This window comes from Nilaparvata lugens, chromosome 14 (assembly GCF_014356525.2).
Source record: "Nilaparvata lugens isolate BPH chromosome 14, ASM1435652v1, whole genome shotgun sequence".
Lineage (NCBI taxonomy): Eukaryota > Metazoa > Arthropoda > Insecta > Hemiptera > Delphacidae > Nilaparvata > Nilaparvata lugens.
This window is the reverse complement of record NC_052517.1, coordinates 2,176,742-2,190,067: the sequence shown is the minus strand read 5'-3', so window position 1 is coordinate 2,190,067 and position 13,326 is coordinate 2,176,742. Positions and strand designations below refer to the sequence as shown.

The window sequence follows — 13,326 nt, the reverse complement described above, 5'->3', positions numbered from 1 at the left end:
AGTTGAGTAGTTGAGACGTGATGATGCGTCATTCGTGAATTTCCTATCCCCTACCTGTATAAGCCAGTTCTTTCCTTTATTATATTATATAGATTAGTACAATAAATTATCTCAAGTGGAAGTATAGAGCTGCACAATACGTAGTATTTGATAGCGCTATCCTGTTCTGTATCAAATTATGGTGTTGTGTATCAGATTGAAATGATACTGTATCATATTGTCGAACACTAATTGATATAGTGACGTTCACGTTATAATGACAGTGAAGAAAGATAGCAGAACAACGTTGCCGAACCTCACTGTCTTGTCAATGCCTTCTATGGACGGTAGCTGATACAGGTTTATTGATGTAATATTAACTGTTCATTCTCGTTTGAAATAAGTGTATTCTATTCGCCAAGAAGATTATATTTGTCAATAATAGAATAATAAATTTTCATGATTGAGAGTGAATATTTTGAGGATTAATTATGTTTTCGCCACACTAAACAGAAAGCAGCTGTTTTCCAGTCCCTACGTAGATCTGAAAGACATTGTTTGCAGACGACTCTCGTCTGACGTCAGAACAGGTTTCTTTCCGGCTAGGCGGAAAGAGTATCCTTTCCAGCCGCTAACATCGAACTAAGAAAGGTGATCAAAAAAACAGCTAATCAAAAAACTTTTCATTATTTGTGTTCATTATTCAATAATTAGAACATTTATAATAATATCATCTTACTGTCATTTGAAAGAACAAAAAAGTGTAAACTCAACCTCCACATAATTGAACATCATCTTTTAGGTTATTAGACAAATCAGAATAAAAAATAAAAATACTTGGACAATTTCCTGATATTCAGATTACCTCAGATCTGCTAGAGCGATCACCTTCCACTTCTGCTTTCGGAAGTGCTTAGTAAACAACTATTCTCATATATTTAACACTTTTGACAACATCTTTTTTCCTTTCTTTATCTTAATATTCTCATATATATATATTGTTTATTTTTGTGTGTGGCGAAAAATAGCGTTTCGCACACGGGCAAAAAAATGTTCTCTCAATCTTTTCTAGTCATCGGCCTACGGCCGAGGACTTGAAAACCGATTTCGAGCCGGAAAAATCTCATTTTCTACTCTAGGTGCGAAATATACTTTTTCAATAATTTGATAATGAAATTTTCATCATCAAAATGAAATATTTTATTAATTAATCATCAATTCCACATTTTTAAATGACGATCTGGCAACAGAGCAAAGCGAGAAAGAGATAGTGCTATCTGCTTTGTTGAATGATAGACAAGGATGCAATACCATTGTTAATCAAACACTGCCATTATAACGTGGACCTCACTATAGAATTAACAGAGTTTGTAAGTACATTCTTGTTCTGACTAAAATAGAACCATCTTCAATTAATATTATCGTAATTTACATTTTTTTCTATTTAATTAGCTTATTATATTTCTCTAAGGCCCGGTTGCACAAAAGCCGGTTGAATTTTAATCATGGTTAAGTACATAAGATACAAGCAGAGATGACTTCTTTTAAAAGCCGGCTTCTCTGATGGATCTTGAACCACGATTAAAACTTAACCGGCTTTTGTGCAACCGGCACTAAATCTTTCAGATAAATACAACTGTTTATTCAACATAAATATAACGACAAAATACTGTATTTTTAAGCTGTAAGGCTGTGCATAGGCTAAAAATAAACTTTCTACTGACGATATTTTTCAAAGTTTTTCGATTTGTATGTCATCAAGCTATCAAAATGAAAAAGTTTTCTCAGGAAAACATTTTTTTTCGATCATTCTTTTCGAGATATGAGCGCCTAAAGTTTAAATTTTTGGGACAGAACATTTCGAATTCGGTAAGAGATAAATCCATGCGATTTAGAGGATAGATTCTTCATGGTATTGTTGAACGAATAAACAAAAAAACTATTGAAACATCCATTTTTAAGAAAGTTATTCAATTTACTAAAAATGACCAAAAAATAACTTTTAGTTGAGTTATTTTTGGTAAATTGAATAACTTTCTTAAAATTGATATTTTTTAAATAATTTTTATTCTATTTAATCAACCTAACTCCCTCAGTAAGAACATAACCTATTTTTTTCGACATTTTATTATTTATCAAAATTTGGGAACAGAATAGTTTTTGAGCTGTGGCTGTTGTTTCTATCCAATCATATTCATATGATTGTAATATATAAAAAAATAAATAAATACCATGAAGAATTTATCCTCTAAATCTCATGGATTTGTCTCTTACCGAATTTGAAATGTACTGTCCCAAAAATTTAAACTTAAAGCGCTCATATCTCGAAAAAAAATGTTTTCCTGAGAAAACTTTTTCATTTGATAGCTTGATGATATACAAATCGAAAAACTTTGAAAAATATCACCAGTAGAAAGTTTATTTTAGCCTTAGCATTTATGTATTTATCCATACATTTGAGTCTATAACCTATATTCCACCATAGAGAAACAATAGCGTAAGTAGATATCCCAGGTATAGGGCGTTTATGTCGCAATTTACTGTTATCTCAAGCGATAGTCACGTAGTTATTCCCGTGAAGCTTTATGACGCTGGTAGTCTCTCATATGTGCCGTTCATACACTCTTACCGGTCAAAACAGTAAAAATCGACAGTAATCGGCTTGAGATACAGTAAAAGTTGCGACATAAACGCCCTATACCATGAGATATTACTTACGCTATTGTTTCTCTATGCCTATATTCTCACTCTAAATTATAGTGAGGATATTTACTGTAGATATCACATCAGATATACTCAGTAAGTACACTACTACCATAGAGAAACAATAGCGTAAGTAGATATCCCATGGTATAAGGCGTTTATGTCGCAACTTTTACTGTTATCTCAAGCCGATAGTCCACGTAGTTCTTTCCTGTGAAGCTTTACGACGCTGGTAGTCTCTCATATTGTGCCGTTCATACACTCTTACCCGGTCAAAACAGTATAAATCGACAGTAATCGGCTTGAGATGACAGTAAAAGTTGCGACATAAACGCCCTATACCATGGCATATCTATTTATGCTATTGTTTCTCTATGTTCTCACTCTAAACTAGGGATGTTTTTCTGATTGTCTCTTGAACAATTTTATTCTTCACTTTCGTCTCTTTATTTGTCTTATCAACTTTTTCGTCCCTTGATTTATCTTTCCCACACTTTATCCCTTGATCACTTTATCCTATATTCTCACTTTAAGCTAGGGATGTTTTTCTGATTGTCTCTTGAACCATTTTATTCTTCACTTTCATCCCTTTATTTTTCTTATCAACTTTTTCGTCCCTTGATTTATCTTTCCCACACTTTATCCCTTGATCCATCCCTAGCATATCCCCTCACCGTTTACACCATTCTCAACAACACTGTCACCATTTTCCCTGAATAAATTCCTGATAACCTTAGCCACTTCCCCATGCTTCCCTCGTTATATGCAGGTGATGGGTTCCATTGAGTTCGTGATACTCGAACTTCTCGAAGTCTTCCGGATTTTGTCTAGTAGTTTCCCGTAGACCTCGGGCAGTTCGAATGTGATCCAAGGCCTGGCGCGAATGTTGAGATACTCACAGCTGATTTTGTCGGCGTAGGCGTAAACCTGGTCTTCGAGAACATTGCTAGACCTGCACCTGTTGACAGAAATTGGAAACAATCGTAAATTAAATAACTAGTAGTTCTGTGAACAGTAGACCTCACGCAGTATTCTCATCCACAAGTACCTGATAAAAAACTATAGACCTTATGGAAATACAGCAATAAGACTGGCTTCTCAACATATCAGTGTAATCACTTGTCAGCTGATTTATGATGAATAATTCTATAGTCTGATTTTTACTCTAATATTGGCGTATGAAGGAGGCTCCTTTTTCCTTTTATACTAGTAGTTCTGTGAACAGTAGACCTCACGCAGAATTCTCATCCACAAGTACCTGATTGAAACTATAGACCTTATGGAAATACAGTAATAGACTGGCTTCTCCACACATCTGTGTAATCACTTGTCAGCTGATTTATGATGAATAATTCTATAGTCTGATTTTTACTCTAATATTGGCGTATGAAGGAGGCTCCTTTTTCCTTTTATACTAGTAGTTCTGTGAACAGTAGACCTCGCGCTCAGTGACTTACATTGACCTGTTGTTAAGTTTTCTCAAAAATTAATGAATTATTTATCAATTTAAAATGTCTAGAAAAAATCCTAAATAAACATAGAGCTTTCTGTCGTATCGTACCGTGACGTGTCGTCCCGGAATGTGAGTGTGAGCGCTGTTGTCAGGTCTGGCTGCAACTGTCTACTAACGTTGATGGAAAGATACATTTTCAAGATGTTCGATGTTTTTGAACGGGTAGTATTATAGTCAACTGTCTACTAACGTTGATGGAAAGATACATTTTCAAGATGTTCTATGTTTTTGAAAGAATAGTATTATAGTCCACTAGACAGCTGATTTATGATGAATAATTCTATAGTCTGATTGTTACTCTAATATTGACGTATGAAGAAGGCTCCTTTTTCCTTTTATATTATCCTTGAAATGAAAAATTTCCGAAAACCTTGTATATACGTCGACGTGCAATTAAAAAATGAACATGCCTGTCAAACTTCATGAAAATCTATTACCGCGTTCTGCCGTAAATGTGCAACATATAAACATTTAAAAAAGGAACATACCTGTCAAATTTCATGAAAATCTATTACCGCGTTCCGCCGTAAATGTGCAACATATAAACATTTAAACATTCAAACATCTAAACATTAAGAGATATGCTAAACCGACGACTTGAATCTTAGATGTCACTTCGCTCGGTCAAAAATCTGGTGTGGCGCACTCACACAACTTCCTTGCCGTTATGAAAATTGATCAACTGACGCTAGTGTTCACGCGCATCTCAAGTCTACTATTCAATGATTTGAGCCAGCTGGTGACAGGACAATAGCGCTGCAGACACACGAGGTCTGCTATCTCTTCATAGTGAATGATTTAATAGAATCAACAGTTCCCAACAGTTTGCAATTGAATAATCTTTTTTTCTCGAATTTCGAGCTTATTTTCAATTTTAGGTGAAAATGCTACTGAACATTAATTGTAGAGATTTTTATGCTCAATCTTTTCCACTTGAAATTTTTTATTTAAATTGTATCTGAAGCCTGATAATTGGGAATCTAAAATAAAAACTTTGCATAAATGGGGCGGTGCATAAGTGTAAAGTGAGCTGTATAAGTAATGAACTGACTTCAATCGTGGATCCTTGTTTTGCCATAATGGCTGCATTGAAACAGTATCAACACACATGATACAGTATCATCTCAGCTCGATACACAACTCTATAATTTGATACAAAACTTGCAAGCTTTGAATGAATTCTACCAACCATGGGATATCTTCTTATGCTATATTTTCTCTATGCTAATACTGACCTTCAATCCTGGATACCAGTTGAACACGAATTCATAACCGTTTCAGTATGAATTCATTGTATAATCTAACAATTTGTAATAGTTTATTGATATTTCCACCTTCAACTATAGTTTCAACCTCAAGAAAGGCAAAATTAGTCCAAAATCTAACCTCAGAAACAGTGAAAATGAACTGACCTTCAATCGTGAATCCCTAGTAAATAGAAACTCGCGTCTGTTTTGTCATTGATACAGTGAGAACACAATATGATACAGTATAATCTCAACTTGATTCACATCTCCATAATTTGATACAAAACTTCCAACTTTGAATGAATTCTACAAACTATGTCATATCTTCTTATGCTATCTTCTCTCTATAGCATTACCATTAATGATACAGTATCACCACAACATGATACAGTATTACATCACATGATACAGTATCATCTCAACTTGATACACAACACCATAATTTGATACAAAACTTCCAACTTTAAATGAATTCTACAAACCATGTCATATCTTCTTATATTAAACTAGCCGTCAGGCTCACTTCGCTCGCCATATCCGTCTAGCAAGGGGGCTCCGCCCCCTGGACCCCCGCCCCCTGGACCCCCGACTGGATCGTCCAAGAATGAGATCAGCAGGCTCGCTTCGCTCGCCTGCATTTTTCATTTGAGAATTTTTATCATATGTTAGGACAATCCAGTCGGGGGTCCAGACTAAACGTATGGCGAGCGAAGCGAGCCTGACGGTTAGTAATAATAATATTTCCAGGATTGAAGTAGCAGTGCCCAATCAATTTTTCCGCGATGAATGCATTTAAATCTTCAACTTGGTGCCAACCTAACAAAGTCAACTCAACTTAATGCCAACCTGACAAAATTATTAATTTAGTTGCCAGTTAACAACTGTTTCGAAGAGGTACTCTATCTAGATTATAGTTCTATAGTAACATATGATATGGAAATTTCAATTATAATTAAGAGATTGGGAGAAGAAGAATATACATGCTAGAAACGAACTTTAAACCCTTAAAAACAACCCTTAGAGTTAAAATATTGCCAAAAGATTTCTTAGTGCGCCTCTAAAGGGCCAACTGAACATACCTACCAATTTGAACGTTTTTGGTCCGGTAGATTTTTAGTTATGCGAGTGAGTGAGTGAGTGAGTGAGTGAGTGAGTGAGTGAGTCAGTCAGTCAGTCAGTCAGTGAGTGAGTGCCATTTCGCTTTTATATATATAGAAGATGACAAAGACTAAGAAATTGTCAAAAACCACAGATTTAATTATACTTAAAAAGACCGGTTTCGGTTATTACACCATTGTCAATCTCTGATAAACCACAACAGAACACACAATTTATCAGAGTTTATCAGAGATTGACAATGGTGTTATAACCGAAACCGGTCTTTCTAAGTATCAATAAATCTGTGGTTTTTGACAAATTTTTAGTCTTTTTCATTCAATATGAATAATTACCACAATATCAACTTCTCAACTACACAAAAAAATATCTTCTATCAGGATATCTTCGTATGCTATCTTTTCTCTATGCTATAACTGACCTTCAATCGTGGATCCCGGGTAAACATGAATTCTCGACTGTTCTGCCATGATGGCTGCATTGATACAGTATCAACACAATATGATACAGTATCAACTCAACTTGATACAGTATCAACTCAACTTGATACACAACATCATAACTGGATACAAAACTTGCAAACTTTGAATGAATTCTACAAACCATGGCACATATTATCCTCTTATGATATTTATATTCTCTATGTTATCACCACACTTAGTACAATATCAACACAATATGATACAGTATCAACTCAATTTGATACACAACACCATAATTTGATACAAAACTTCCAACTTTGAATGAATTCTACAAACCATGATATCTTCTTATATTCATTCTATCAGGATATCTTCTTATGCTATCTTTTCTCTGTGATATAATACTGACCTTCAATCGTGGATCCCGGTTTTGCCATTGATATAGTATCACCTTACATGATACAGTATCATCTCAACTTGATACAGTATCACCTCACATGATACAGTATCATCTCAACTTGATACAGTATCACCTCACATGATACAGTATCATCTCAACTTGATACAGTATCACCTCACATGATACAGTATCATCTCAACTTGATACAGTATCACCTCACATGATACAGTATCATCTCAACTGATACAGTATCACCTCACATGATACAGTATCATCTCAACTTGATACCAACACCATAATTTGATACAAAACTTCAGCTTTGAATGAATTCTACAAACCATGTGATATCTTTTTATGCTATATTTTCTCTGTGATAAAATACTGACCTTCAATCGTGGATCCCGTGTGAACATAAATTCTCGACTGTTTTGCCGTGACGGCTGCATCCCTCGTTTCATCATAGTCTGGCAACTCTGCTTCGTCAGCGATCCATTGTGGGCGTCCATTGCTATCTGCACCATCTCGTCGTACTCGTAGCGTGGCTGGCTACTTTCCGGCAGGCCCTCGTATTTCAGAAATCTGTCAATTAACACAAGTTCTTGAAGACATTAATAAGGTAGGCAGGAAATTTATAACAAATCATTAGAGACTTTGGGAAGAATGAATCAGCTGTTTAGTAGACTTTTTGTGCTTTTAGCGAGGCAGGCTACAGTCCGGGTCCCCCCCATCGGCAGAGGGCCACTGGAAAACTTTTTGTGTAGTTGATAAGTTGATATTGTGGTAATTATTCATATTGAATGAAAAAGACTAAGAAATTGTCAAAAAACCACTGATTTATTGATAATTAGAAAGACCGGTTTCGGTTATTACACCATTGTCAATCTCTGATAAACTCAAACTAAATACAAGAGCAGCAGAATTTATAGTAGTAGGCGAGAACTAGTATAGTAGAACTAGTATACTAGTACTCGCCTACTAGTATAAATTCTGCTGCTCTTGTATTTAGTTTTAGTTTATCAGAGATTGACAATGGTGTAATAACCGAAACCGGTCTTTCTAATTATCAATAAATCAGTGGTTTTTTGACAATTTCTTAGTCTTTTTCATGCCACTGGAAAACTTTCTGTTGCAAATTCCATGTAGAATCTATGCTCTTAAGCTGTTACAATTTTTGTGAGACAGTCTGTTTACTAGTAGTTCTGTGAACAGTAGACCTCAAGCAGTATTCTCATCCACAAGTACCTGATTGAAACTATAGACCTTATGGAAATACAGCAATAGACTGGCTTCTCCACACATCTGTGTATCACTTGTCAGCTGATTTATGATGAATAATTCTATAGTCTGATTTTTACTCTAATATTGGCGTATGAAGGAGGCTCCTTTTTCCTTTTATACTAGTAGTTCTGTGAACAGTAGACCTCACGCAGTATTCTCATCCAGAAGTACCTGATTGAAACTATAGACCTTATGGAAATACAGCAATAGACTGGCTTCTCCACACATCTGTGTAATCACTTGTCAGCTGATTTATGATGAATAATTCTATAGTCTGATTTTTACTTTAATATTGGCGTATGAAGGAGGCTCCTTTTTCCTTTCATATTATCCTTGAAATGCAAAATTTCCAAAAACCTCGTATATACGTCGACGCGCAATTAAAAAAGGAACATACCTGTCAAATTTCATGAAAATCTATTACCGCGTTTCGCCGTAAATGTGCAACATATAAACATTTAAACATTAAGATAAATGCCAAACCGTCGACTTGAATCTTAGACCTCACTTCGCTCGGTCAATTATAGTATAGACTATACTAGTTCCGCAAGGGCCTACTTAAGAACTTGTCAAACTGAAAACTTCTCGTACTGAAATCTTGAAAAATTGGAAATAGGCCTATAACCATCCTCGGTGAATTAAGAATGCATATGCAAAATGTCAAGTTAATGAGTTGAGTAGTTGAGACGTGATGATGCGTCATTCGTGAATTTCCTATCCCCTACGTGTATAAGCCAGTTCTTCCCTTTATTATAGTATAGATGTTTTGTTCAGGATACAGTATCAATCCAGAATATGATACAGTATCAATCTGATTGATTCAATATATACTCACTTGTCAATACCTATCCCCTACGTTTATAAGCCAGCTCTTTCCTTTATTATAGTATAGATGTTTTGTTCAGGATACAGTATCAATCCAGAATATGATACAGTATCAATCTAGTTGATACTGAATTGATAAGAATTCAATCTATACTCACTTGTCAATACAATCGGGCACCTGCTTCATGAGCACTTCGGTTCGAGCAATTCGGGGACACACGATGTCAATGGATATGAGTTTGTCGACGTCCTGCGGGAAGGCGCCGGCGTAGAGAAAGCCCGCTGCTCCGCCTAGCGAGTGGCCAATCAGTGAGACTTTCCGCCACTTGTAGTGGTTGACTATGCGACGTATCAGCACCATTGTGTCCCAGAATATGTAGTAGGTCATGCCCTGGAGAAACAGTCAAACAAATTAAACAAATAAACAGATAAGCAAATAAATAATTGTTGTAAATGTGCTTGCTTTAGAAATCAACACTTCATTTATTTAATGTTTATAATATTGTGAACAAGATAAAAATAGAGCTTGGTTTACACCAAAGTTGTTAGCAAAATGTTAATAACTTTTCCTACAGTTACCTTGAAAAGTGGCCATTGCTGCACTGATTACAGAACGCAAAGAATCACTTTTCCGCTCTAGTGCGGGAAAAATTTTTCCTGCACTCCAGATTTGCAACATGGCAACGCAAAATAGTTAGTAGGTTATATGGAGCACCAGTGCAGGAAAATCAAAATTAAGTTGGTAACAGTGACTGTGGTGCACGTTATAAGAATCTTGAAGGGGTGGACAACAGTGGATGACAGCAGTTGACAGCACACAGCCGCCCCGCCATTCAAACACACATACTACATTCTATTTTATTTATTAATAATAAAATTACACAGATATACATTTGATGGATTTCAGGCAATTTTACCCATAATTACCCACTTTTCATATTCAATGGTAACTGTAGGAAAAACTTAATGTGAAATACGTGCGCAAAGTTCCTCTGCTGCACTCAACAAAACCATTCCGCCCTCGCCTACGGCTCGGGCGTAAACGTTTCTTTCGGTGCAGCAAACTGTCACTTTGCGCACTAGTTGCACAAATAACTATAATCCTTATATATTCTATTAGATTGAACGGAACTTGACAAACACATATGATCATCATGTGTATGATAAGTTATGTTAACATTTTCTTAATAACTTTGGTGTAAAAGCAGCTTGAAACTGAGTTAATTTTGACTTGAATATGACCACAGTTTATCTAAATCTGACTACATTTTGACCTGCATCCAACTACATTTTGACTAGTTGTGACCACAGTTTCACTTTAATCAGACAACTGTTTGCCCTGAATCAAATTCTAAATTTGGCTACAGATTGACTTAAACCTGAATGCGACTTGAACGTTAGTACTTGCGTATGTCAACATTGACATTGACATTATCCATAAGCTGCGTACAGATATACGCGCCTCCAACCCGCTCCGCGCAAGCTCCGCCCTCGTTCCGGCATCGCACCGCCATCGCTCTGCCCCCGCACTGCACTCGCACCGATCATGAACGTTACGGGAGATGTAAGCTGTTCTCGCGTTGCACTGTTGCTCGCCGGTCGATCATCAATCGCTCTGCTCGAGTGACGTTCGGTTGCGGAGCAGAGCGAAAGTCTGTACGCACCTTTAGATGTAACTGACATATCGACTTGAATGTGACTAAAGTTTGAATTGATTCAGACCACACAATGGCTTGAATTTGACTACAGTTTGACTTGAATATGGCCACAGCTTGTCTTGAATTTGACTGCAGTTGATTTGAATTTGACTACAGCTTGGCTTGAATTTGACTACAGTTTGACTTGGATGTGACTACACTTTGGCTTGAATTTGACTACAGTTTGACACTTGGATTCGACTACAGTTTGACTTGAATATGGCCACAGTTTGACTTGATTATGGCCACAGTTTGACTTGAATTTGACTACAGCTTGGCTTGAATGTGACTACAGTTTGACACTTTGATTCGACTACAGTTTGACTCGAATGTGATCACAGTTTGACTTGAATGTGACCACAGCTTGGCTTGAATGTGACAACACTTTGACTTGAACGTGACTACACTTTGACTTGAAAGCGACTTGAACGTGGCTACTTGCCTGTGGATAAGGTGATGAGAGACCGTGGCCAGGCAGGTCGATACAGAGCAAGCTGATAGCTGGTGCTAGTTGACTGGCAAGTGCATCGAATGACCCACAGTTGTCTTGCCAGCCGTGTAGGGCCAAGTAGGGTTGTCTATCTTCAGGGCCCCACCATTTGCCTACAAACAAAAGCAAAGCAAATCACAATTTAAATAAATGAATAGATAACGATAAGATATAGTGAGGTCCACGTTATAATGGCAGAATTTGATTAGAATCGGTGTTGCTATCATTCCACAAAGCATATGGGTCTATCCTGTTTTGTATCAAGTTATGGTGCTGTGTATCAAGTCAAGATGATAATGTATCATATTGTATTGATACTGTATCATGTTGTGATTGTCCTTCTTCTATAGAGAGGTCCAATCTAATATCTTAATACTCATTGAGTTTTATAATTAATTTTTTCTACAACTGCGCGTAAAGAAAGAATTTACATACTCAATTCTCCTCGTAAAACAGCTTATTTCTGAGGAGAATCTACTTTTTCGCTCGCTAACCATCCGCGCATGCGCAGTAGATTTTCTTTACGCTCGCTAATCATTCGCGCATGCGTAGAAGAGTTTCTTTACACTCACTAATCAGCTGATGATAAGCAGCTTGCCAAAAGACAAACCACTCTCGGTCAGATCTTAACCTAAAAATTCGTTAATTGTTCCGATTCTGCAGCCATGATGGATATCAGTGTAGACGAATTATTATTATTGACTCCGCCGATATAAGTGATTTAACAGGTGGTTTGTGCAGTTGTAGAAAAAATTTTGTATGTATCGCGCGTAATGCTTCTTTATCGCTCTTGCAAAATTATCACGCTCCGCTTCGCGTCGCGTGATAACTGTTTTTGCGCGAGCGATAAAGTCGCGCATTACGCTCTTAATACATAAATAGCTATGTTGATGTCCCCCTAATGTCTGTAATTCCAAAGGCAGCATTGTCAAGTATTTCCTTCCCTTGTAGATAGATGCATAACAACCACTATTATAACTATTGTAATGTTTGATCTATCCGATAATAAATACCGTATAATCTTCACAACTACTCAAAAATTGAAAGAGTAGAGCTTACCTTTGATAACTCCCCAGGGTACAGGTATTTCAATTTCCTTCACTGTCGGCTCAACTAGGTTGCAATCCGCCATTTTGTCTGTTGGGGAAAAAATGAGAATCATTTAATAGCCTCAATAAAATTGGATTGATTAATCTTGAAGAATTCAAAATAGGCCTATAACTATCCTCGGTAAATTATGAATCTATATGCAAAATGTCAAGTTAATGAGTTGAGTAGTTGAGACGTGATGATGCGTCATAAGTGAATTTCCTAACCTGTACCAATTCTTTCCTTTATTATATTATACATTATCAACGAAATTCCTTGATCTAATGAACGTCTAAAAACCTTAATCTGATCTAATATAAATTGTTGTTTCTAGTTAATCATAAATGACAAAGTTTGGAAGTTTTGTAAACCAAATATAGTAAAGTTCTCAGTTTATGAATGAACTTGCTCCACATACTACACCCATAGTGAGGTCCACGTTATAAAGTCAGCACCTGATTAAAATTGGTGTTGCTATCCTTGTCTGTCTTCAGACAAAGCAGATAGCTTTATCCTGTTTTGTATTAAATTATGGTGTTGTGTATAAAGTTGAGATGATACTGTATC

The 13,326-nt window shown here is 36.3% G+C and overlaps 1 protein-coding gene across 1 annotated transcript in view; it reads right to left on the bottom strand.

Moving 5' to 3' along the window:
• The window catches only part of LOC111056815 (probable serine hydrolase), a 41,148-nt gene that overhangs the window by 23,722 nt on the left and 4,100 nt on the right, over window positions 1-13,326 (bottom strand). Inside the window, exons 2-7 of the mRNA XM_039441138.1 lie at window positions 12,730-12,807; window positions 11,623-11,783; window positions 9,642-9,874; window positions 7,767-7,959; window positions 5,247-5,278; window positions 3,486-3,640 (exon numbers count right to left, since the gene is read on the bottom strand). Coding sequence (XP_039297072.1) covers window positions 3,486-3,640; window positions 5,247-5,278; window positions 7,767-7,959; window positions 9,642-9,874; window positions 11,623-11,783; window positions 12,730-12,807 — 852 coding nt within the window. The remainder of the gene's footprint in view (window positions 1-3,485; window positions 3,641-5,246; window positions 5,279-7,766; window positions 7,960-9,641; window positions 9,875-11,622; window positions 11,784-12,729; window positions 12,808-13,326) is intronic.